The 26,870-nt window shown below is 46.3% G+C and overlaps 2 protein-coding genes across 3 annotated transcripts; one reads left to right on the top strand and one right to left on the bottom strand.

Annotated features, from left to right (window-relative positions):
• Positions 1–776: 776 nt before the first annotated feature.
• LOC128301834 (intermembrane lipid transfer protein Vps13D) lies at positions 777–17,911 on the bottom strand. The gene is made up of 11 exons (XM_053038473.1): positions 17,767–17,911; positions 15,449–16,185; positions 12,915–15,367; positions 12,709–12,851; positions 11,822–11,962; positions 8,700–11,740; positions 8,209–8,632; positions 7,267–8,147; positions 7,030–7,197; positions 1,404–6,956; positions 777–1,341 (listed from the first exon to the last, which is right to left on the bottom strand). Exons 1-11 carry the CDS (start codon positions 17,861–17,863, stop codon positions 1,273–1,275), a joined length of 13,707 nt encoding a protein of 4,568 aa, XP_052894433.1. The 5' UTR covers positions 17,864–17,911; the 3' UTR covers positions 777–1,272.
• A 1,155-nt stretch (positions 17,912–19,066) lies between these two features.
• Positions 19,067–26,650, top strand: LOC128300983 (RISC-loading complex subunit tarbp2). Of its 2 annotated transcripts, XM_053037262.1 has the most exons (9): positions 19,120–19,154; positions 19,325–19,652; positions 19,768–19,891; positions 23,366–23,505; positions 23,572–23,698; positions 23,764–24,079; positions 24,343–24,468; positions 24,589–24,840; positions 24,911–26,650. In XM_053037262.1, exons 2-8 carry the CDS (start codon positions 19,328–19,330, stop codon positions 24,835–24,837), a joined length of 1,407 nt encoding a protein of 468 aa, XP_052893222.1. In that variant the 5' UTR covers positions 19,120–19,154; positions 19,325–19,327; the 3' UTR covers positions 24,838–24,840; positions 24,911–26,650. The 2 variants fall into 2 exon arrangements, 1 of the variants encoding a protein (XP_052893222.1); XR_008287341.1 differs by lacking the exons at positions 23,366–23,505; positions 23,572–23,698; positions 23,764–24,079; ... (1 more) ...; positions 24,589–24,840; positions 24,911–26,650 and adding exons at positions 19,967–20,258; positions 20,353–20,496; positions 20,569–20,820; positions 20,885–21,724; positions 21,791–22,060 and having other exon boundaries at positions 19,067–19,154; positions 19,303–19,652.
• The last annotated feature ends 220 nt before the right edge of the window (positions 26,651–26,870 follow it).

Raw genomic sequence — 26,870 nt, 5'->3', positions numbered from 1 at the left:
TGTTCGTAGTATGACACAAGGTGCACTGCAATCTGAAATAGCAGATTGAAAGACATAATGTAACGGCTATAACGGTGACCAGAGTAGGTCACGATGGCCAAGGCCACCTATGATGGCCCCGAAGATAATGTTTACATCAGCTGAGTGTGTAATACGAGGTGGTGTAAGAAGAATGATGAAAAATATTAAGTCATAGCCAACTGTTTGGTCATTTCCGACATATTGTTGATGGTTATTATCAATTGTTAAGTAATTTGGGATGTTTTATATGAAGGAACTACTTACACAAAAATATCTTTTTAACTATTAACTGTTATTTTGATTGCGTTTCAGTTTATTTTTAATGCCGCAACTTTTAGAATTTTGTATATTTTTTGTTTAACAATCAGCGATCATAATAGACTAGGCGTCTCCATCGTTGATATTCGAGTTGTTATTTATTACCTTTTGTAATACATTAGGCGTCTCCATCGTGGATGTTTCATAGCATAGGTTAAGGATGTACGGAAACAAGGGTTAAACTTGTATCTTTGTAAGGTAAAACTCTGCTCTTCGGTAGACCCACATTTCGATCGTGAAAAAAAACGCAACCTAAATGGAATCACAGGTTCCCAGTGGACAAAATTGTATGCAAACCCAAAATCACAATACACTTATTATCACGATTCGCAACGGATGTTTATTTGCTTGCCGGCACATTTGCTTCACAATTTTTTCTCAACGCTATAGCAGTAATTGTTTTCGTTTGTTTGTTTGTTTTTTTTTTATGAATGAAAATAATTTATTTTCGTCTCATTTTACCCACATTCGATTCCAGTTGTAAAAATTAATGCCGAGAATGCGACGTTAGTAATAACGTAAGGTTAAATTATAATTTTAGAAGAAAAAAAACAGAGACAACCCTATAAGGTATAAGGAATCCAGCCACTAGCAGCTGTTCATTTAACTCGATGGTATACAAAAAACGGTCCTTCTCCCTGGTGGGAATTGTTATCTCTCCTAACAATAACAAAACTAACCAACAAAAACTTCCTAGCCGTCCTAATTGAATGTTGCAGGGATACAAAAAAAAATCAACTCGCGAGCCTCTGCTCGAATTTGTTCACGCAGAAGCTTCACTCGATGTAACAGCAGAAAAGCAAACAAGGAGAAAAGGCAATAGAAAGAGAGTAAAGGACTTTTGTGTTGCAAATTTTTTGATTATGGATTGCTTTGGATCTGAAATAAAAACAGCGGCTAGCACAAACGCGCGCGTGCATTGCTTATGCGCCACTATTCGATCACAGTATTGATGTTCAGGGTTTGTTCTCGTTCATCGTAGATACACTTTGCAAAATTTACCTAAAACGGAAAAAAACACACATTACGCATACGTAACAGCGTCAGGATGCATTCCAACTTACATGGTAGCAAATCTTTTTGGCAATCTCTTCGTTCTGACAACGCACACGAGGTCGTTTCACCATTTCCGGTGCGCTGGGTGTGAGCGATGATTTGGACGGGAGCGATAGACAGAACTCGATGTAGGTTACGGGTTTACGGGTACCACCACTCGAACGGCCCGATCCATGGGAAGCCTGTTGCTCCTGCGGTTGCACCGTTAGCGGTTGACAGGAGATGATCTCGCTCATCGGATAGTTAAACACGATCATCGTCGTTTCGTCGTTCTTCGAAAAGCCCCACACATTTTCGGCCGACACCAGTAGCCGCATCTTCGAGTCCTTCGTATCGAGCAGGCACGGTTCGTACGCCATAAACTGTTCGGCAAAGTTGCGCTTGTTGATCAGGAACAGGTACTGCTGGCCGTTGCTTTGGAGGTACGAGTACGGTGGCAACAGTCCACCGGGTGCACCGGTCACCGTGCGCGGCGGGCGTTTCCGTTCCGGCAGGATACGGTTCGAACCTTTGCTCTGTTCGCGCACCGCATTCGCCGTCTCGGATGCCAGATCCAGCACACCGATGACGGGTTTCGTTACCGTACCGACCAAACCCTTGCCGAGCCCGGTGATGAACCCGGACAAACCGTCCGATGCCGTACCCTGGTACGTGTGCTTCACGATGCTTGTCACACCGCCCAGCAGCCCGAACGTGAACCCGCGGAAACCGGCCACTAGATGATCGCCGGTCGTCCCACTGCCACTACCACCGGACACGTCCAGTATGCGTTGGCGCGTTTCCACATGCTCGTCGTCAAACACAACCTTCCCGAGCCCGTCGGAGATGGTTTCCGTCAGCTTGGCGGTCGAGTTGGAGATACCGTGCGTGACGTTTTTCACCAGCGATGAGATGGAACCTTCCAGCAGCAGTCCGGAGAATCCCTCCGACAGATCGTTCGCAAAACCGAGCGGATTGCCGAGAAAGTCCACACTGCCGAGGATGGAAGCAGCTTGCCATTTCAGCTCCTGTTTGTAGTGCGCCTTGATCGCGCTCAGGTACGCATCCATCGTTTCGAAATGGTATTTGTGCGCAAACTGCTCGAAGTTGATGACCGCATCTTCGAACTTGATGAAGGTAAAGCCGAGGTTGCGCTTGATCTCGGCAAACTCGGCCGTCAGCTTGCTGGCGGTGACGAAACTTAGCCGTATTTGGGCCGGTATGATGCGCAGATCACCGAAGTAGTATCGCTTCACGTTACTGTCCAGCACCTTGTAGACGATCTTCTGCGCTTCGTAGTCCGTTTCGTCCGGCAGCGTCGTCGGATCGACGGTGGTTTTGGCGAAACCGAAAAACTTTACCAAGCGCAAAAACAATCGCTCCTCCAGATACACCACCACCGGCCGTATGCTTACGATGAAATGTTCGAAAATGACCGCGTTCGTGTTGGGCGATGGGAGTTGCTTTACGTTCAGCTGCAATGAGGAGCTTGTTCCGGAGCCCTGGCTCTCTTGCGAACTACCGATCGTGTACAGCATAATCGGACAGGACGTTTCAAACAGCTGGTTGTCGATCTGCATATCACCGACCGAGAAGTCGAGCGAGTTAACTGCGGGCGTTCGGATACACTCCATGTGTATGTTTTCCAGCGTCACGTACGCAAGCTCTTCGCACGGTTGGTTCGATATCAGCGACAAACCGATGCCCTTGCGCAGCTTTAGCTGCACGTGGTACTCCTGAATGTCCTTCCCGGACTGCGTGCCCGCATCGGACGATACACTGCGGCCACTGTTGAATATGTGCGATACATGCTTCCAGCTCGAATCGAGCGTTAGTTCACCACGGCCACCCGCCTTCACGTCGCGTATTTGAATCGATTTGATCGGTCCATCCATGCGATACGAAACGGACAGACAACCGGAACCGGGCCGTAACTTCTGTCGTTCGATCGCCTGCTCGTACGGTACACCACACTGTGTGAGCACTTTCGTGTCGGACACACACATCCCGAGCACCGCCTCGGATCCGGCCCGAAGCCCGAAGAAACCACCGCGCGCCTGTACGCACATGTTCGAATGTTCACACATTAGCCGACCGTCTTCGGTGAAGTGCCAGGTTTGGGTCGAACGTCGCTGCCGGTTGGCAGGCCGCACGACGAGCGCAATGTATTGCATCGGTTGGGGCGGTTTCTCCAGATCCAGCACGTAACGTGGCTGCTTGCGGCCCGGTTCGCTCGGTGGCGAAGTGCCCTCGTGTTCGAGCTGCTTTTCATTGTTCATGCGCCACAGCTGGGACCGATCGCCGGCCTGTTTGCGGACCAATACCACCCGCCCATCGATCACGCCGAGGACGAGCTGCTGCGAGCGCACCTCAAACCGACCGTCCTCCTCCAGCCCCGTCTCGAACGTTTGGCTGAAGGCGATGTAGATGAAGTTCTCGTACATAAGCCGGAACGGTTCGAACCCATCCAGCCGGCAGTTGGAATAATCACCACCGGGTGCTTCCAGCTGTAAATAGGGCGCACCGGTCGGTTCGTCTAGTACGTACGCGATCGAGCACTGCGGGCGTACGATCGTCTTAAACGTTGCCTTCATATCTGCCTGCGAGAAGGTGATCGGAACGTGCGAATAATTGTCCAACCGGATCGGTGGTGGTAGAGCTTGTGCATCGCTAAATATCATAAAATACGTCGCACCGTGCAGTATCGTTTCCAGGCGCAAGAAATGCATCGCACCGTTCACGTTGCGGATGTTTATGTACAGACTCAGCCCGGTGCTGGTGATGGGGATGCCACCCGACCACTGACACTCCGGCACTTCGGGCAACCGAACGCACAGCTCGTGCTCCCGCTCCAACCGAGGCCAATGGAACGGAATGTGGCAGCCCGGCACGGCTTCGATATACGCCGCCGACGAGGACGATCGACCCATCGCCGGGTCGTACACGGTCGTACTTTCGACGAGACATTTCTGCAACACCTGCAGTGTGTAGCTGCTTCGGTTGTACAACTGATAGCGCGGTGAGAAGGTAACGATCGAAGTCTGACCGTATTTCCCTCTCGCTCGCCGCACCTCAATACCGATGATGAACGTGTCGGAAGGGCCACGAAGCTGCCGATGTTGTGTGCCCTGCTCCAACTTGAACGGTTGGCACCAGTTCGGGCTGCCACCGAAACGACGCCCCAGCCGCATCGTCACACTGCCCGAACAGCCCGGATCACTGAACGCAAACATGAACGGTGTGATCATACGCGCTTCTTCATTTTCGCAAAACTGTCCCGCACACTCGGTGTCGAGATCATCCTGACGGAACACCAGCGGAAGTCCGGTGCGATTTACCAACCAGTAGGGTGCACCGATCGATATCTGCACGCCACGCCCCCGCACGACCACGATCGTGGCGGATAGCTTCAACATTCGGCTGCCCATATCGAACAGACGGACATCGAGCGTGGTGGAACCGTACGTACCGGCCGGAATCGTAATCTGTCCCGCGTTCGGGTAACTGTCGAGCGTAAGCGACAGTGCGATCGGTTGTTCTATGTCCACGTCGGTAATGCGGGCCGTTTCCGATGAAGAAATTCGCCCTAGACTGCCGGATGGTAAGCGATACAGCAAATCGCACGGCAACAGATTGTGGATGCGCATCGGTGGAAAGATCGTAATGACGTGCCCGGGCAGATGGATTACGTCCTTGCTCGGGTACGGTTCCTTCCGTATTGCCAGCAACATTTTGCACGTTTTGTCACGCAGACCACGGCAGCTACGGAGCTCCTGATAAATCTCACCCGGTTCGATCGCATCCACCCACTGGATGCCACGGTCGGTGAACTGGAAACCACCGTTTGCTAACGTTTTTGGAATGTCAAACCGCTGCAGCAACGTCCAGCCGTCGCTCGAGCTGCTAGCTTGTGAACCGGGCACGGGTGAAGGTGCGGACGGTGTCAGCGAGTTCATTGCATCTTCGAGGGCCGCACCGAGTAGGGGGCGGAAGTACAGGACGGCGTGCACGTGCGTCAATGGTACGTGCAGTAGCTCGTTCGAATGCAGTATAGCCGTCTTGGTTTCGGGCCAGTTGCGTATGTTAAGATGACCGAACAGATGTTCCATTTTGACCAACACCGGCAAGTCCAGCTTGTTGATTAGCTTCAGCGCCGATCGAACACTGATCAGCTTCTGGGCCGATCCTTCCATCGTAACGCCGAACACTATACGGGCGCGTGGTGTTTGTGAATAGTCCGTTACCGCAGCATTGCACAGGTCGGGTCTCGCATGCCGAAAGTAGGTACCAACTCGATCTACCGACACAGGACCTACCTCCTGCCAACCTTCCACACGCACCGCTATCTGGTGAAGGTTCATCTTGTGGCTGTCCCGGTGACGTGCTTTATTGCGGGTTCCGTACGAAAATGTCGCTACACCGCCCGGTTCTACCAGCGTCCAGCTAGCCTCCAGTGGAACATTTGGCAACGAACCCACAATACCGCCTCGGCCGCGCGTCGACGATGTTAGCTCGGACGAAATTAACGTCGTGTACCACAAGCGCACACCGGTATCGTTCTTAATCGCGAACGGAATAAATGGAGCCCGCTGTCGATAACTAGCAATGGCTGAGGTTGTGCTAGACCCGTTCGTTTTACCGTTCACTCCATCCGATTCTACGTAATAATCCTGCATCCAGTTATCCTTCACAAGTGCAAACAGTTCGATTAGCGTGCTAGTGATGTTTAACCGAAGCGTGTCGTTACTTTCCACGCGCATGTTTAACCGATTACCACCGCCCAAACCGACGGGCGCTTCCGTGTCGATCGCCAAACTGTATCCCCATTTCGCTTCTAGCTTCCACGATTCAACCATCGGTTCCCAGCCGCTCAGCACACGATTATAATAATCCACCGCAAACACACCCGCCATACGGCCCGCATTGTAACCGGAAAATGTAACTGCAAGAGCATCCACACCCACCGCCACGTTCAGATCGGATGTGGGTGGATCCGGTACGGCCGGCAAATGACTTCCGTGCAGTTGTCCAAGTTCCTGCCGTAGGTCGAGTTTGCTTAGTGAAAGTTCCACCAATGGTACATCCGCATCGCGACAATCGTCAATGACGCAGATCGAAATGCACGGTGACTTCAACTCAATTGCACTGATATTTAGCGTGCCAGATGATCCAGTCTTTCCGACACCGGCGCCACTGCCCGTACTTCCCACGCTGTTGCTGTGCATGAGCCCACGATCGTCGTGTTTTCTCGGTTCCTTGTTCTGTGTCAACCAAAGAGCTGCTTCATCTAGCTGATAGCTGCAACGCTCCAACGCAACCAGACAATCGTCTCGTCGAAAGCCAAGATGGACCAATTTTTCCACTGCTCTCGAATTCACGGTAATCCTACCGCCACCAGAATCCATACTTCCACTTTTCCAACCATTACCATCGCTTGTTCTACGGTCTTGCAGCTGCTGCTGTTGCTGTTGCTCGTGATCGCGAGCGTTTTTCGTCTGCTTCGGTAACGATTCCAACATTTGTCGAAACATTCGTACATCGTGATAGGACAGGCGAATGCACAGTTGCTTCTGCATTTGAATCTAGAATCAAATCAAAACCATAGGAAAGCGGATTACTATAACTGTGTGGCGTTGGTTCCATTTTGAGCCATACCTCCAATACACCCTTCTTTACGTCCATATTGATTGTAACTGGATCGATGATGGACAGTGCCGTTCGTTCCTCTGCACCCAATATGCAGGAGAACACCTCCAAGTTATTCAGATTGATTGATAACGTTTTATTCACCTCAAAAGGACGGTACGAAACAACGGTTGTGCTCTGAAAGTTATAAAAGAATAGATACACCATAAAGAACTGCATTTCATTTCATAACAATATTGTACTTACCTTCAAAATAACAGCATTCGTGTCGTACTGATCGGTTTTCTCCACGAACACAAGCTCCGAGTCTGTAATGTTAAGCTTCAGCTCCATACGATTGTCTTCTACGGGCGTTGGAACCCTTTGAACAGCATTTCGCAGTCCTGCATCGATAGAGCGATCGGCACCCCATTGCATCATACCACCAACACTCTCGATGCCATCCACCAACAACGGCAAGGCCGGTGGGGGATCTTCCTGCTGCAGTATAAAGTCCCGTGCATTCTCCAACCAATCCAAAATTGCCATCAGACGCATATTATTCAGTAGGATAGTAAATTTAGTCAGATCCTTACGCCTTCGGCTGTGTATTTCCGCCTGCACCAGCTCTGTGCCCGGTTCGCCCCGTATCGGTTGCAGAATGTTGGGGAAAACATTCAGCACTTCGCTGCTTTCGGTACGTGCCCTACCGGCACATGCTCTTACCGGACATTCGCACTCCTCGGGCAGGAATCTCGTATCGATTAGTTGAATTTCCTGCGAAACAAGATCTATGTCTTGTGCACCATCGCTAAAACAATCGACTAGTAGCTTCGATTTGATAAAATTTACACACGCCAAAGGTTTCGTGCCATAACAATCATCGTCGATTGTTTCTACCAATCGCACGGATACGTCGAGCAGTTCGAGATTGATGGAAAGGTTCTTCCACACCTCCTCCTGCATATCCTGTGCATCCACCGCGTTTAAGCTGAGGGTGCTGTTGGGAATGGAGAAGGCGCGCAGGTACAGCTCATCGATTGTTTCGCCGAGATTGTGTGAAAGAAAGCCCCGTATCAAACGGTATTGCTGCAGATCTAACAACGCATCCAGCTTTGACAGCTTCCCGTGAACAGTTATGTCCGGAACTGGAAGAAGATGGCGATAATGGTGAAATATAAGGAAAATAAATCAATTAATATCACTTACCGAAATGACTGTTCAATGAATCCAAATTCCTCTCGACTTCCAGCTTAAGATGACACTTCTCTTTTAGCAAACTGGGACCCTTCTTCACCAACCGGTATCCCTTCATATCGATCGCGCCGACACCAGTAGTCGTTGGTACCGTGACGAAACGTTCCTCCGGTTCCGCTTCCATGCGTGCGGCAAAAATGTCCGTATGAAACAGGTTTACGTGCATCACATCGAGCACTTCGCGATCTCCGGCGCTCAGGCAGAACTCATTCGTTAGTGTAAATTCACCCAGATCAGCCACAATTACTTGATCACTGTTGTAGCTCATCGGCAGCAAGATGATCGGCGCTCCCGCATTGATCGATAGACCGAGCTGCGTCGGACGCTGATTGAGATAGGCACGAACGTCTGAAGGTTTTATCTTTCGCATCATAGGCTGATTGACGGTAGTTGTAAAACAATTAGTAGGTTGATTGGTTATAAACAAAACCGGTAATACTCACCGTTTGTAGATGTGAAAATTCTTTGAAAAACAGTTGAATCTCTGCGATAAATCGCTTTGTGTGAATATACCGCACCGACGACATCGTAATCGTAAGCTGTGCATCTTTTTGCAGACCTCTGACCGTACTCTTGGCTGCATCTCGTACGTACACAAAGCTGAGGGCCTCGCTACCGGTCGTCATAAACTTTTCCCTGTACAACGTCCCGTACGGTGTGAGATCGCTTAACGTTATTGAACCAAGGCTACCCTCGACCTGCTTCGCTTGGCCACGTTTCGAAATCGTTAGCTGCGCATTGGACACGTTAGCTTTTGCGATTTCACTGGTCGGTTTGGCCAACACCAAGCTTAGCGATCGTACTGATATCTCTAGCTTAGACTGACCGGTAACACCTTGTACTCCGAACGACTCTTTGGTAACAGCTTCCGTTACACCTTCTGTTCCTTCCTTACGACGCGCTCCATCCTCCCGTCCTTCGTTGAATTGAGATGCTGGCGGTGACTTGTCGGAGCTGGATAATCCATCCGTGTCGTCCGACAAAAGACCGAAAAAATCCAACAACACGAACCAACTTTCTACGGATACGATCAAATCGAGGCTGTTGAAATCGATCAAACTGGACTGCTGCAGAGAACCAAACTGAGTGGCAAACGTCGGGCAGGTCGGATCCACCAGCACGGAGCTATAGATGACTAGATTTTCCTCCGGTTTCAGGCGAGATCCCGTGTGCGGTCTATGCACCGACGGCGACGGAGGAGGTGTATCGGGACAAAGGGATTTATTCGTGGCGAGGAAAGAAAATCCCATCCTATCTTCCAGGTTCGTTGGTAGCGAATTCGGTAGCCCATCACCCATACCAAGTAGCAACCCGATGGGATTAGGACACGAATGGGAAGCGAACGAGGATGTGGTGTGTCGTTCGTTCGTGTCACGTTCGGCGGATGTTACTACCATGTAGCGATTTTTCGCTGTATCGGACTGCAGCAAATCTTCCATCAGAAGGGATCGTAGCGAAATTTTAACATGTGTTTCATACTGATTGCGCTTGTCAAAATCGACACAGAAGTCCCGGAACGATATCTGCACCAACGCTTCGCTACGGTTCCCATTTAGCTGAATAATAAACGCGGGAAGCTCAAAGTGAACCCGTACAGCGATTGAGGCTGATGCACCGGCCGCCGTGCGTTGATCCAGACTCGACTGATAGAACAATCCTTGCCGGGCTTTGGACGGCAATGGAAAGGTGTGAAAAGCAAGCGATTCCTCTGCTATTTCTGTTACTTTTTCTAGCGTCGTTGGTACTTCGCTCGGTGGGCGAACAAGATCTTTAGGTATCTTGAACAGATTATCGATTGTCTCTAGCAATTGTTCGTACTGTTGTCGTTTCAGTGATAACCGGAGTGGCTTCACCACGCAACCAACTATCCGAAATCCTTCACCTTCCTCATCCGTGCACACCTGCTCACTGCCATGTTCGCGACAAATCTCCAAACTGAAGATCGTATCGTGAATGATCGGAATAGCATTTTCCTTGCACGAATAAAATTCTTCCGCCCGTGGCAATCCAGCAAACCGGAACCCCTTACGGTTGGTCGTGTCGAGCGAGAAAAGGTTTATGTTCCGGAAATCAATCTTGTAGCGATCCAGGTTCGACGTCCCGCTGAGCCTCCCAACACCACCCGCTCCAATTCCATCACCTGCTATACTATCGATAAATTCGGTTGAATCTTCCTTTGCGAAACGTATCCTACTGCTAGCGGTATTGTTGTTGCCCTCCGTTGCTCCATCCGTCGGTTCGTAAATGCCGTCCAGATCACTAAGATTGCAATCAATCGAGGTACGATCGGCACCACTAAACAAATATCCTCCACAAAGCTCTTCCTGCGCGCTAGGCGGAGGAGTCGAGAGATTCACTACAATACGTTCTTGGGAGGAAGAAGGCGATGCCCCAGTGGTCTCCTGATCCGTATTGCTGATGGTGATCCTTCCAAGATGTGCCACAAGTACCTGTGGGCTACTGCTGCTTCTGGGAAGGATAAGCACTGGCGTATCAAGCGTGATGTCTACCTTTAGGGTGTAGTCCGAGTTTAGTAATACATCCTGTGTTCTTGACAGAGACACAGTTCGCTGACGGCGTACACGCCTCGGAGAAGCGTAGATACTTTCCGGACGACTGCCCGCAAGATCTGATCGGGATTGCACCAAACCAAGTGCCATGTCCGTCGCTTTCTCACGGATCGAACGTGCCAAGTTCTTCAGATAATGTTTAAACTCTGTAGCGCACCAGCTCAGCTCTTGCATAAAGCGAGCACAGTGAATAAACCACACCGAGGCCATCTTCACGCGAATGTCAATGCACGCGTGCAGGTCTTTCGAAACGCAGAACGAAAGTGCTTGCCTTTCCTCATGCATTCCATCGTCCGTTGCGGTGTGTTGGTCGGTTCGCTTTGGTCCCATTCCCGTACCATATACCTCCTGCGCCAATGACGTCATCAAATCCGGTCCAGCCGAATCAGCAGCTTCGAAGCGTGCTGGTGGTACATTGTTGGCCGCCTCCGTAAGCGGATCTTTGCCGACCGAAAGTATGCGCTGATGGTTTACGCCTTCCGGTGTTAGGTCCAACACTTGCAAACCTCCTAGAGATCCCTCAACGGTGATGTCACTGCCGAGGGTAGCATGAATTTTTGCCTCCGACATGGTAAACGTGCCAACTTTGCGTCCGACTAGGTAATTGTCACGTATAAGTGCGCGCAGTACAAGCACGTTAAGGCGATGAAAATCAAACGTTATTTCAAGACGCACCGGTGCAGGCGGAGTATCACTTGAAGACGCATCTGACGTTCGGCGGGTTGTGTTGGAAGCGGTTACTTGCGATGGATGATTACTAGCTGGCTGGTTCGGAAGCATTTTATCCGCATCGCCTTCTGGAACTTTCTCACCACCATTCCAAGCTCCACCGGTCTGATCTGGTGGCGCCGGAACCGGCACCGGTATGACTCGTTTAATAAAGCCCAACAGCTCAACGATCGTTTCTTGGTTAGCTGAAAACGAGACACAAACACAAAACAGTTTAATTCGTTTAACAACTATTATCTCATAGCTTTTTATAGGCTTTCGCTTACCAATAATGTCGAGATTGTTGAACTGAATGTTTGCCACCTGCAGTTTATCTTCCGGTCTTTCAGCAGTAACGAACACAATCTCCACCGTGATCAGCGCATCTAGATCGCCCAATGTGGCCGCATTCCATGTGGGAGAAGTGGCTGTTTTGTTTTACAACGTTCGCACACATACAGGCATACACACGCACACATCGTTCAAGAGCGAGCGGAAAGGAGTGGTGGATGGTGGCGGGGGAGGGGAATATGTGGTCGTATTTTGTATTTATGTAAGCGCCAAACCAATAGAACAAATTAAAATGCGCATAACGTAAAAAAAAACCGATAACAAACCAAAATAACGGCCAGTGACCAGAGCACAGCAACACACGAAAATGAGGCATTGATTTTTCATCCCGGGTTGGTCCAATAATGTAACACATGAGAAGATAAGAAAAAATGAACAAGAAAAGAAAAATAATGTAGTTTATGCGGGCATGCATTAATAGAAAAGCTTAAAACGATGCGATTCGAGACGAAAGGAAGGATTCAGTAAGAAATTCAACTTAATTTGTGACGACAGAACAGATAGCTAATATAACGAAAGTTGTATTGTTGCAATATGTAAACAAATGGTGGAAAATTGTTTGATAACTGAAGAACCATCACCAATTAAGTTAAAGCGCTTAGCATTCAATTTTATCCTTCCTTTATGCTTCTCCGTGATCGGAAGTCGATATCCGCACGGAATGATTATAATGAATTCAAATCGTTGATCGAGACAATAATTCGAATTATTTACAGAGTCACAAACTATTCATCTATAAAAGACAGCAATTAATACTAAATTGAAAAAAATGGCAAGACTACTAAAGTACGATCGCAATATAAGAACAGTTCGCTCTGCTTACCTCGCTGCAAATTGCTTAGCGCCTTTGATATCGTTAATGGGCTTGTTGGTCGACGGTATTCCATGTGCGGATCGGGTGGTGATGCCGGTGAGCAGGGAGAGCATGGTTCACTCTGTCGTAGACTTCCGGACAAGCTATCCATGCTGCAAAATATATATAATGGACAGTTAGTTAGTTAGTTGCACATACCTTCAAACATCACTTACCCAACGTGTCGATGGCTGGCAATCAGTAGCTCGAAATCCTGTCCAAACGATTGCATCGCATCGACCAACAACAAACCGTGCACGGACAGTGTAAGGCTAATATCTTCCGGCCGTTGACTGTAGCCCGCTTTCACACCTGAAACCTGCAGTTCGGCTACACTACGACCGCGCGATTGCACCTCAAGCGACATCTGATCGATGGTGAACTGAAACACGACTATATTGGTGGTAGATTCCTTATCAAGCGCACCCGATGACGAGCTCGCATGACTTGCTTCCTCATCGTTTACACCGAGTGTGATCGTACTGGCTTGTTTTGAGTTTGTCGCCGTTCCTAAGGTACGATCTACCTCATCCGATGCGGTTGGTTGTGCAGATGCTGATTGGTTCCACGGTCCTGGATTCATTTGACCGGCTTTGCTAAGCTTGTTCACCAGCGTCAATATGGAGGACACTTTGTACTCGTTGATGTGTGCATTCAGCTTCGGAAGCGTGCCGGACAGCGTTAGACTAGGGTACTGCGGATCGCTTGTATACACCACGCGTCGCTCCACTTGCAGTACGATACTAAACCGATCGAGAACGTGCAAGTTTGAGGTGGTTTTTAGGCTAGCCGCTGTCCAGCGTTCTTTGGCATGACAAACCAGCACTTGCAGATCGGTCAGTTGAAGGTGATAACGATCGTACAGACGTTGGTAGAGCTGATACTCATCCAGCGCATCACCGATCGCGGTTGCTGCAACAATGCCGCCCGCACGATCACTGGCCAGTTCCGGCACTTCCGAAAACGCACTCACTAATGTGGGTGAATTTGTAGTGCTCGCTTCGGAACCGGGTGGTGTAGAGCACGGAGTCATAAATGCGTCATCTTCATCGTTTTCCGTCTGTATGTCGGGGGATATATCACGTTTTCCTCCGAAAAAGCCCATTCCACTGGTCTTTGATGCTACCGATGCTCTAGCTGCTGATGCAGCACCTGGCGCCTCGGTGTTGCTTGCGTTGTTAGCCGAACTAAAGCCATTCTCACCATTGGTCAGCTGTAGGCGACCAAAATCCACCACCACAATTGTGCTGTTGATGCGGTCGCTAAAATTGTCCACAAAAATAATTTGTGGTGCAGATATGTCAAATTCCAGCGTCCAAGTTTTTCGCTCACTTAGATGGCCTTCGATAATGTAGTTCCAGTTCTTCATCAGCTCCTGCTTGGTTTTGTTCTTCATGTCCTCGAGCCTTCGCCTGGCGTCATACTGTTGGTGTGGTTTGGCTAGGAAATCTATCAGCCATCGGACAGCGTCCATGTTGTACACTATGTCGAGTGATTCGGATTTCACCATCAATCGGTAATCGGTATCGTACGAAAGAGGTTTCCGTTCGTACTGTAGCTGAAAGATCGGTTCGCTCGCACTTGCATCGGCCGGAAGCGAAGTCGTACTGAGACGCCCTGACGATCGCGTACTGAGTGGTGTGGTACTGGTGGACCCACTGTTCGCGGGGCCTTTCACGATAAATTCATCTTTTTGCTGCGGTTTTACCAGATCGGGAAACTGCGAGTTAGGCGTGAGACGATCCTTGATCAGTATTGAACCTAACGAAAGCCCAACGTAATGGGAACCACTGCGCGGCCTTGACTCCACATCCATCTTCAGGTCTTGAAACAGAAACTGCAGCTTTGGAGCCATCTCGAGCGAACTGCAAAAGTCCAGCGTACCTCGTTTAAGAATGAAGTTAAACTTCCCAAACACGGCGTCACGTTTGAGCAGTGAATTAGATTCCACCGAACCGGCTAGTGCGTCTAATATTTCATCCTCAAAGCTACTGACGGGACTTAGTTCTCCGTCGCTTCCCCAGTAGGAACTACCATCCGAATTACCCATCAGTGCTAACTGTTGTCCAGCAGTGTCGTCAGACGAACTTTGTCCCGGGAAATTTTGATTTGCCCCGTTTGCGTCATCGTCTCCCGTGCCGGGCGGTGTCCGTTGCTGCTCTGACCCTTCAGTACTGTTATTATTGTTGTTATTCTTATTGCTGTACCACCACTGAGGGAAATAGTGTACCAACATCGATTTGCCCGCCACAGCTGAGGACGGCGAGCTGGCGTTGGTTTTTTCCAACTTTGGCATTTGCATCATGCATACGTCTCGCAGCAACCGTAACTCATCGAACGTACGATCTCGCTCGATACGATCTTTAAACTGTTTGTTCGCACTCGACAGTACCTCGTTCGGGTTAGCGATGATCCGCATATATATTCGAATGTACTGTATGTTTTCCTTTGCTATCACGTACGGATCGGTCCCGAGATGTCGGCAGAGGCCGTGACAACGGACGGCGTAACGCCACCAATCGCGAGCACTCTCACCTACCGGCGTAATCGGTCGCTGCAGCTTAAACCTACGAAAGCGTGCAATATCATCCAGCCCGCGGACACACTGCATCATTTGATTGTATTGTATCTGTAAAAGAGCAAGGTGGTACCATAAATCGCTGAGTTGTGTCTTGTTGCTTGAATAGTTTGCCAACCGATCGTTACTTACATCACTAAGCGCTATTTTGATTTCTTCCCAAATGAGATCACAAACCAACCGCGGTCGGCTACGCGTTCTCAGCGGTGTTTCACTGCGATCCCGCCGTAGCTGAGCACGGACACTGATCGGGCTGATCATATGTACCGGTTCGTGCTGTGCCCGCGGGTCCCAGTACACGGAAAAATTGGTCAGTTCTACCAGCTTGAAGGTGACATGCTGCGTGGTCCAGTTTGCCGTCTTGCCCGGTGTCCAACTAGCGTCACAGCTCTGTGCCGACAGTGAATCGATCTTGATACCGCAGGCAAAGTGTTGATTCGGCACCGTTAACCCATCTTCATACCGCACATGAATACCGTTCACAGTTAGCTGCAGGTTTTCGATAATATTTGTCACCAGTGTGGTACCGTAGTTGAGCCATCCACTGTAGGACGACGCATAGTAACTACTCTCGGTGACGGGCGTTTCCCGTTGAGCGCGCCATTTCGCCTCTAACCGATCGAGGGAAGCTACTTTTAGGTCGAGCTCGGTTTGCTGTTCCACCTCACCGTTCCAGTCCTGCTCGAGATCGATCGGACCACAGGTGACCTGCACATTATCGATGTACAAACACCAGGAAGCAGTACGGAACGCACGTACCGGCACGGTTAGCTTCACCTTGCCGATCGAACCGCTGACAATTTGCAGCGGTAAACCGAAGTGTCGCAGTGCATCTTTACGCAAGGGCAAATTTTCCAACTCCACCTGACCTACAATAGAGAGGAGATTGAGAAATGATAAGTAAATGTACTGAATCAGAGATAATCGAGGACATAATCAGATAAAGTGATGGAAAAGATGCGTCCGTCAAAAAGCCAGGGACTTTGGCAGGCCAAGACCGCGAAGCGAAGGTAGTGCCGGAAAAGTATAAGTAATGATATTCAGGTGAAGAACTTATCTTCACAGTGCAAAATTAGTCAGAATTTCAAACCAATATGCTGAACCAAATTACTGTATGGTATTGACGGACTTCTTTCCTTCAATCCACAACATTTTACCAAATGTTTGCAAAAATATTTCACCTTTTTTCTTAAAATAACACTTTCTCTCTATCTCAGTCCAATCTGTGACGCTTTCATTTATTCGTTACACACCCAACACAGTTCCACATGAGTCATCACATATGGTGAACTGTTGGGTGGACAACATACCACCTTGTGGACTAGAGAGGGTGTGTTACAATGTTGCAACTTTTTGGTGCTCATCAACACAAACAAATTGGTTGAAATTTGTGAAACATATCGAAAAAAGGGTTGGAAACAAAAACTGATAAGAACGATGATAAGCTCCAATAATATATGAATATGATTAGCAGAACCACATGTCATATCACATGCCGTTCGTTAAATATATATCGTATCTTATCATCTGGAAGCGTTATGCAGGGAGAATTCAGGGTACTGAAGCTAAATTTGTTTTACCCCAAAAAGAGAGTTCTTCTCCACGAAGAACAACAAACATTTGCATGAAAACAACCTCATTAGAATGGAATGCCTTCAAGGGAGTGAAACCTCTGAGACCTCCTGAATGCAACAGGTAGTGTCGTCTGCAAAGTTGATCATGACTTCGGAGGTACATCGAACAACGACTCATTGAGGGCTTTGCAAAGTGCATTACGATTGCACACAGAGAGGGAGAGATGTTTACGCGTTTTAGAGGTTTCTTCATTGAATGGACTATGGTCAGCAGCAATTACGGACTACGGTGAGCTGTTTCTTTTATGGAAGGCTGTTACATAACCCTGACCATCAACAGGCACCCCCTTCGCTTTCAGTGTTGGTTGGTCATCTACCGGTATTGAGAGTTTCCATTTCGGTTGCGCGTTTTCATTTTCCTTCGTGTCCCATGATACACGGTTGTGGCGGGGTTGAGTTCCGTAATTACAGTTGCGTTTAACGTTGGCCCTCGCTTGCTCTCAATGCTCGATACCTCCTTCTATTCCGTTTTTCAATAACAATGCCGGAACATGCGTGTATAGACGAAAAGGAAATCAGTGCGTACTCGACAAAGCAGGCGAACCTAAAATTCATTGATCGTGTGGTTTGAATGGTTCGGAACGGAAAACCATCGAGCAGTGAGCAGTGAGTGTTTTCAAGCGTGTAGAAACCGACTCTTGGCAACCTTTGCACCCACAAACAGAAATCTTGCGCTAGACGTCGTAGTAGACGCGGCGTAGAAATGAAAACGATGGCATCATCGCTGTGGATGATGCAGTCAAGGGATGTTGTTACTTGTGTTGCTTCGGGCCACCGTGGGACCAGGAGAGATAGGCGCACGGTTGCTCGACTTACCCGATAGCAGCGCAATTGTCAGCTGGGCGGTGTTGAGATTTTCCACATACTTCCCGAGGTAGTTGTTCAACACCCAGGCAATTAGTTCCCGCAGCATGCTGATACGTTTCTTGCGGGCATTGGTACTGCACCGCAATTACAACGAAATAATAAACAACAAACTTTACTACGCACTGGCGCGCCAAAAGCACACTCACGCACGTACACACGCACTTGTTCTTTGGAGTGAACCTTCCAAAGCGGACGATGGGACACCCAACTGTATTATAACGCACTTCCTTTATTTCCACCGCGTTAGCTTTCCACTGATGCTAGTTTAGCTAACTATGGTTTCGTTTGCAAAATTCACTCACTCCGTCGTAGGTAGCTTATGTAACTCGCACTTCTGGGCTATTTCCGTGGGCCAATCATTTCAGCACAACTCTTGATTGCTTTATATCATCACTAGTTGAAGCTAACCTTCCCGAAACACATGTTTCAACTCGAAAATATACACACGCGAAAGTGCAAAACTCTGAACATGACGCACGGAACTTTGGCTCGAAAAGTGCAAACACCGTTTTAGTCTTTCCTCCTACGCGGTATGAAGCGAATACCAACAATGACCACTGCGACGCATCGATATTGGCAGCTGTCAGCTGTTTGTGCAAGTGTGCGTGTCATCGAGTACCGCCCAAGCTTAACACAGTAAAGGTACAAGCACAACTACCATATTCACAATTCTCGGATAACATCCAAACAAATCTGGCTGTTACTAAAATTCCCAAATAATCAAATTGTTCGAAATCGTACTGTGACGTTGCTTGCAGGTTGCCTAACTAAAAACCGAACCTTGCGTGACCCTTGCGACCATTTAAACCGCACGCGGTACTCAATGGGATTAAAGGGCTTGTTATTGGTCGCTTAGTGGAATGGAACTTTGCGGTTTGTTGAGAAGCACACGGTACTCGATGGAACTTTGTTTACAATACGATAGCTTTACTGTCATATGACGGCTCCGCAAACGACGCCATGCGTATCGGGAAGTTGTAAATGAAAATAAAATATGGTATATCATTTAGTTTGGAACGAATTTGTGTTCATTTGTTTTCGACCAAGGTTATTTTATTTGTCATCATAGCATTGCATGAATTCTATGCGGTAGAGTGCTCCCTTATTTTTTATGTCAAATGAACAACACAGCGGTCATCCCTACCATAACAACACCTGGCTGTCACTTTGAGGCCCGGAAAATATTCGGCTTCGATTTTTTCACCATACGCTTGAGGAAAAAAGTTAATTTGTTCTATCAAAATTGATAAGAATACCAACAGTTTGTATCCCAGTGAACACTTTCATTACGGGCCAGTCTTGGCGAAACACTTTATCCTGCAGTTTTCACGTTGGTGGTAAGTTATGCCGATGTTTTGAATGATGCTAGTAGCGGTACGATTGCGATATTGGCGCAAGAAAAAGCCATTCCTGGAAGCGTTGTGGCGGATTGCAATCGGTGCAGCACAGAGTATTTAGCTTTATGGTAATAGCCGGTGAGAATAGTATCTAATTTACCTTCCAACAGGAGATGGAGCAACAATGCGTGGATATGTCTCAACCTATGTTGACCATACCTAACGACCCAACAACAGCCGGCGTTCCTAATCCCCATCAAGGCGTTTCTAAAAAGGCTGCCCGCAGCAAGAAAATGGCCAAACATGCGGAAAGCTCCGTACCGATCGAGGAAGCACTTAAAACGGAACTTACCACGAACAACATGAAAACGCCCATATCGGTGCTGCAGGAACTACTCAGCCGCCGTGGCATTACACCGCAGTACGATCTCATACAGGTAGAGGGAGCAGTACACGAACCTACCTTCCGATACCGTGTATCGTATAAAGATAAAGATGGTAAGCATAGGGATAAAGGTGGAAGAGAGTTACCGTCTCTCACGTGCTCAAATCGTTTCCAATTCGAAAGCGGAACTACCGACAAATGTGAATTCAATACGCCTTTCATTTCCAGCGATGGGAACAGGAAAATCCAAAAAGGAAGCCAAACATGCCGCAGCCAAGGCACTAATAGAGAAGCTGACAGGATCCACTTTTAACGATTATCCCGGAGCATATATAGCTGACGAGAAACCAGAGTAAGAAAGTCCAGCCATACATTGCACTCACAAAAGATCACACATCTTACCACTTTCGTTCTTACTCACCTACAGTGTAATCAACGAGGAGGAACCAACAGGAAATCCGATCGGTTGGTTGCAGGAAATGTGTATGGCACGGCGTTGGGCACCACCAATGTACAAGACGGAAACGGAAAAGGGTCTACCACACGAGCGCCAGTTTACGATAGCGTGTGTGGTAAAGCAGTACCAGGAGGTCGGTGAGGGCAAAAGCAAAAAGATCGCGAAACGACAAGCGGCCCAAAAGATGTGGCAACGGCTGCAGGTTCAACCATTGGAACCGAACCAGATGATGGGGCTGTTGGATGAGGACGGTAATGAAGAGGTAAGTGTATGGTGCGGGGAAAAATGTGTGTTTTGTGCTACTTCAGTTATACATGCTGTCTAAACGGAACTTGATGTTCGGTTCTATATTTCAGCTACGCCCAGCTAGCATTGGTCCGCGATATGCTGGCCTCATGGATGTTTCCATACCAACACTCACGAAATGCCAGAGCCACAATGTGTCTCAGTTCCATAAAGCCCTTAAATCGCGCATGGGCGAAACCTTGCAGCAGCTTCAGGTGTGCCTAAATTTCTTTAGTGCAATGATCAAATTAGCAATTAAAATGTTAACATTTCTTTCTTGCTTCTAGAGTCTTAGTATGTACGATAGAACACTGGATCATATGCATTTGCTAGCCGAAATAGCTAAGGAACAACGGTTCAAAGTGACGTACGTAGATATCGATGAGAAATCGTTCAACGGTATGTTCCAGTGTTTAGTGCAGCTGTCTACGATGCCAGTGGCAGTATGTCACGGTAGCGCCTATACGGTAGAAGAAGCTCATGCCATGGCAGCCCGAAATTCGCTCGAGTATCTGAAGATAATGACCAAATCCTAAATGGTAAATAGCAAGGCGACATAATGGGAATGATTCTTGATATAAACATTTGTTTGTTTCTTTCCAGTATCGATATTTCTCAGGAAACTAGATTGACTTTTAGTCCTTTGCTGGTCTTGAACCGATCGGCAATTTCCGGTTGGGCTGAACATACCCACCTGAAACATCGTATTGGATATTATGTTCCCAGGAATATCGCGAAGCTAGATATTTATGTTGTTAACATAACATACAAACACACGTTTTAGCTTCATCCTGTTTGATCGTTTTTGTTACAGTTTGGTAATAGTTTTTCTTCCTTTTTACATTCATTGCGGGTTCGCGAGCGCTTGTGAGCTATGGGCATTCCTTTCTATTGATTTTGATGCTTTCTATCCTTTGATAATAATTTATTTTGAAGATCGTAACCTACTTGTTTTTGATTTTTTGTCCAATTGTGCATCTATTGTTTTTTTTCTTACGTTAAGCTTTTTATTTAATTTTATTTAATGATTGCATATTTATGAACCAAAGCGTACTGTAAATTTATTCATGAAAACTATTAGAATACTAAACATAATTCGTAGGCATGTTGAAATCATTGTCAAAAAACAAGCCCTATTTACTTTGACTATAGGAAAATGAAATTTAATCTAAAAAACAATCTGTAAACGAAAATGTGTAACCGAACGGGCCAAATTAAGACGAGAATACCCGCATGGCAAAATGAGTGCCAAAATGTAATCCTGTTTTGCACCTCAATAAGCCATCTCGCTTAATCGAATGTTACTCTCCAATTCTGGGGCTCACATCGACAGAACACACTGGCAGCTGGCATTGCAAGTAACTTTTAGACATTGTTTGAATTGTCTGCCAATGGTTAAGGTCAAATGATAAAATGTATGTGCAAAAGGTTGCCCTTTAAAAGGTATGTTAATGACAGTAATAGAGAAAATGTGTATTTTATGTAACTAATAATGTTTTTTTTTTACAGTTTTACATCACTTTGCTTGTGGCAATACCGAGAGAAAAAAACATGCTTCGCGATGTCATCATTGCAACGTGACAAATTGTGGAATTTGTGAATATTGTTTTCAACCGTCACAACAAAAGATCGAAGTTATAGTGATATTGGGACAGTGACCCACATACCAACATGCGGAAACATTTCGATGATAAATGATAAACAAATTGTGTTCCCCCTTCTTTGGCGGATGGTGCTCTGTCATATACGGAATCCGAAAAACAATCATGATAATCATACACAGTGATACAACTATTGACTATTCTAGCGAAGAACACCAATGTTTCGACCATACCTTTTGTATGTAGTTATCCGTCACATTGAAAAGGATAATTTTGTATTATAAACTTCGAAAAGGCCAATTTTACACGGTTTAGTAAAGTGTTACCTTATTTTTACATAAAAAAAAACGTGATCGATTTAAACGAAGAACAGAATCCTCATTCATTCGCTATAATATTGGAAGCTATTCATTTGGGGATGGTTTGGCCATGAAAGACTCAACGTTGCGATTCCAATGCAAATTTCCAGTTTTTAAATCGATAACGAATGGCAGCATTAAAATATTTTTCGAAACACTGTTAGGAGTGCGAAAAGTGATCAGATTTATCTAAAAATTAACTTACCATCCACATATAAGGACGAGTATCATCATTTGAGGTGACTCAGGCCATTAGAGACTATTTAAAGCATGGTTCATTCTCCTAAAGAGGATGTTGCATTAATTTTTGACGATTTCATCGATGTTATCGCTCCAGCATCCAAAGAAAATTTCTCAGTAGCCTTTCCCCTAGCACCATCGATCGGTCACGGTATAATCTGACTATCAAAATAGTATTTTAATAATGCAAAATCGAAAACAGTATAAAAAATGAATGAGAGAGGCTCAAACTGAAGCTCAAGCTGAAGAGTGTTGTGTATAATGACCTTAAGCACTTGTGTTCATTAGCTGTCAGCGGATGAACTCTAGTCATTTTGTTTGCCGCCCAGAGGAATGGCCATCCCTACCAAAACAACACCTGGCTGTCACTCGGATACCCGGAAAATATTCAGTTTCGATTTTTTCGTCGCCATACGCTGCTGGCAAAAGTAAACTTTTTCTAATTAAACTTTCAAACAATCACCCACTTGGTATCTCAGTGATTAATTACAACAAAAGAGCTTGGTTAATCGTTTAGCCCTTTAGAAATAACGTTGGCGGTAAGTTATACCGCTATCTGGAAAAAGGATAATGGCGTTACAATAGTCCTCTTACCATTATGGTGGAGCATTACAATAAATATGCAAAGACGATAGCAAAAGAGTTCAGCGTCCTATATATAACAAAAGGAACCAATTTACCTTCCAGCAGGTCATGGAGCAGCAGTGTTTGGGAATGTCTCAACCCATGCTGACCATATCGGACGATCCACCAATCGGCATTGCTAGCCCCCATCAAGAGTATCCGAAAAGGACAGCACGCAATAAGAAAACGGCCAAGACAGTGGAACGTTTTGTACCGATCGAAGAAGCACTTAAAACGGAACTGGAAAACGGTACGACGAGCAATATGAAAACGCCCATATCGGTGCTGCAGGAGCTGCTTAGCCGGCGTGGTATTACACCGCAGTATGACCTAATACAAGTGGAGGGGACCGTACACGAACCTGCCTTCCGTTATCGGGTGTCGTATCAGGATAAAGACGGTAAGGCTTGGAATCTCTTCAGCTCCGTGCAACGATTGCGCATATAATGGTTCCTTTTATTTGCAGCGATGGGAACGGGAAAATCAAAAAAAGAAGCAAAACAAGCGGCAGCCAGAGCGTTGATAGAAAAGCTGATGGGATCTGTGTATTACGATCAGCACGATCGTACGATCCTGAATGGTCTGAAGCACGAGTAAGCGGTTATAGTGTTGTGTTACCTTTTTCCGATTCTTAATCTACCATTCATATACCAAATAGTGCCGCTAATGTGCAATCCATCGGCAACAGCCGGGTAACCACCAACGAGGAGGAATCAACGGGAAATCCGATCGGTTGGTTGCAGGAAATGTGTATGGCACGGCGATGGCCACCGCCCACGTACGAAACGGAAACAGAGAAAGGTCTTCCGCACGAGCGCCAGTTCACGATAGCGTGCGTGGTACTAAAATTCCGGGAGGTCGGCGAAGGTAAAAGCAAGAAGGTCGCCAAACGACAAGCGGCCCAAAAGATGTGGCAACGGCTGCAGGATCAACCGTGGGAACCGAGCCAGTTGGATGAGGACGGCAACGAAGAGGTATGTATATAACACTTCTGGTTGAATGTCTGGTTCTACAGTATGATATAAGGGTAAAGAGTTGGGTCGGTGTGTGGGTGTGTGTGTGTGCAGGTACCCTTTTTGTTCACACTAGAATACGGCATGAAAACACGTGCGGCAATTTGTTCACACACCGTATGTCTGCCACGGTGCTGCCTAATCGCTCGATATACAGGGCACGAAATTATTTAATGGTTTATGTTGTATTATTGGTTTGTTTGGTGTTTTGTTCTGTATTCTAGATACATCGGTACCAAGGGGTAAAGGATGGCTGCACACCAACACTCACGACAAGCCAGAGCCAAAAGGTGTCCCAGTTCCATAAGGCGCTTAAGTCGCGCACGGGCGAAAATTTGCAACAGCTGCAGGTGTGGTGGAGTGCTATGTTCTTATATTACGGTGGAAACATAAGCTATTCCTTATATCGAAATGATCGACTTGAAATTTGAGCAAACGAATCTAATACTCTAATTTGTTCTTTTTGTTAGTCTCTTAATATGCACGATCGAGAACAGCATTTCGTCGATATTCTAGACGAAATCGCTAAGGAACAGCGGTTCGAGGTGACGTACGTGGATATCGATGAGAAGTCATTCAATGGTAAATACCAGTGTTTGGTGCAGCTGTCCACAATGCCAGTGGCTGTGTGCTACGGCAGCGGTATTACGGTTCCAGAAGCGCATGCTAGAGCCGCCCAACATTCGCTCGAGTATCTGAGGATAATGACCAAATGCTAAGTGGTACGTAACCGCGGGGGTGTATATAGTGGAAAGGAATGTTTTAGAAATAAAAGCATCTTCTTCTTTTCAGGATCAGGATATTTTCACAATATTGAAACCTTCCCCGAATGACTTTTAGTCCTTGGTGGGTGTGCTTTTATTGGTTAGACTCAACAGACCTCCCCTGTTAACAACACCGTTACATCCCGACGCGAGGTCAAGAAAAGTTCACACGAACTTTGAGAAGGTGGGAATTTTGTTTTGTTTTTGGGGACAAACACACACAAACATGCGATCATGTGCGATCATTTTTCTTACATTATTTTTTGTTCGTCAGCACTGACTGGCATGAAATTTTCCATTTGTTTTGATCCTTTTTTAATTTTGTTCAACATTTATGTTGTTAAGTAACTTTCTATTTGTCTAATTATTAATTTACCAATATTCCTTATTTGTATGCTTAACATTTTTTATGTATTTGGTTTGAAGAAAATTAGACGCTTGAAGGTAAGAAGCATACGCTTTGAAAAAACGCGTTATCTATTTACTTTTGCTATAGAAAGATGGTCATACTGCGTACCAATCTATAAAACTGTCGGTAAACGAAATTGTGTAAGTGACTAGCGACCGTGTAGTGACCTCTATATACGGTATAAATTCAAAATTGTGTGTTACTCTCAGGTTGAACAGCAATACAACAAACAAGCTATACTTTACATGGAATTTGAGGAATTTGTTTCCCAATTCAGAATTTAAGTAAACGTAAATGGGTGATAACATTTTGCGCATCCTAATATGCATAAGCATCAACCTTCAGACAGTAAAGATCACATAGGTTTTGGTGTGCAAAATTGAAATCGATCGTATGGTAGTTGAACAGTGTTTTGTTGTGTCAAAACGGGTGGCGAGTCCCGAGCGTCAAGACAGTGAATACCGCTTCCAAAAAGGCATTATTGTTGCCGATGGAGTAGGATCTTCCTAACCGGAACAGCTGGCAGCTATGAACGTGAAGTTCAGTCTTTAGTGACAGCCAGACGTACGCATAAGTAACCACGACTGTTTCCAGCTGTTTTCTTTCTCATGTTTGTGGTGAAGAAACAACCGTTGAGCGGTGTTTGTGGATCGATCGTGGTTACTTATACGTACGTCCAAAACGATGAAGTAGTTATATATATATAAATACCACCGAAACTATGGTTTTACGTTACATCTGCTTCTTTTTTTAAATCTTAAAATCCTAAAAACTGTTATGGGCCCGCCAGTGGCATGATGGTAACGGCGCCGGTCTTCACACGAACGGGCCGGACTACGGCCAGGACGCTCTAAGGAAGAAAAAAAACTATTCGAAACTATATTATGTAAAATTATGAGCATATTGTGTCATGGAAGTAGTAAGGGTGGGTTTAACAGTATATTATCTTTACAGACTAATATGAGTTAAAATATCACTTCTAACTTTTATTTCTCAACACTTAAAACTAATTCTGCAAAAGTGTGTCTCTAACCATGTTCTTCTACGAAGTTTTCAGTACTTATTATCTTTACATGTACTAATTTAAAAAAGATCTTAATTTAAAATTTTCTTGCACACCCAATGCGGATAATAAAACACAAAACGCGCAACAACTGTGTTCAAGCAGAGCTTGAATAATACTACTACACCTTATCTGCTACTATAGCTACCACTACAGTATCATCTGCATCACGCTAATTTAAATTAAGCATAATGAAACAACAGAAACAAGGAAGTAAAACTTTAAGCTTTTTTTCAAACAGTGTGTGTCTAACGTGTGCCGATGTTTGTGGGAAAATGGGCATTAATTTAATGCAAAGTACATAGAGATAGTGTCGTTGATTGGATAAAATAAACACACATAACAATTGAGAAGGACAATGAAAATTTAATTGAATGAAAGAAAATAAAAGGAGAAACACCGAAGAGAATTTACCCCTCTGCATCCTAGTGAAGAGACAATAAAAGTAATTCACATATTGTTTGTATGCAATGTATTGAACAATTTCTAATTTCTCCTGAAAATCCCCACACAATA

The sequence above is a fragment of the Anopheles moucheti genome, chromosome 3, assembly GCF_943734755.1.
Source record: "Anopheles moucheti chromosome 3, idAnoMoucSN_F20_07, whole genome shotgun sequence".
NCBI lineage: Eukaryota > Metazoa > Arthropoda > Insecta > Diptera > Culicidae > Anopheles > Anopheles moucheti.
This window is presented reverse-complemented; position numbering and strand designations above follow the sequence as displayed.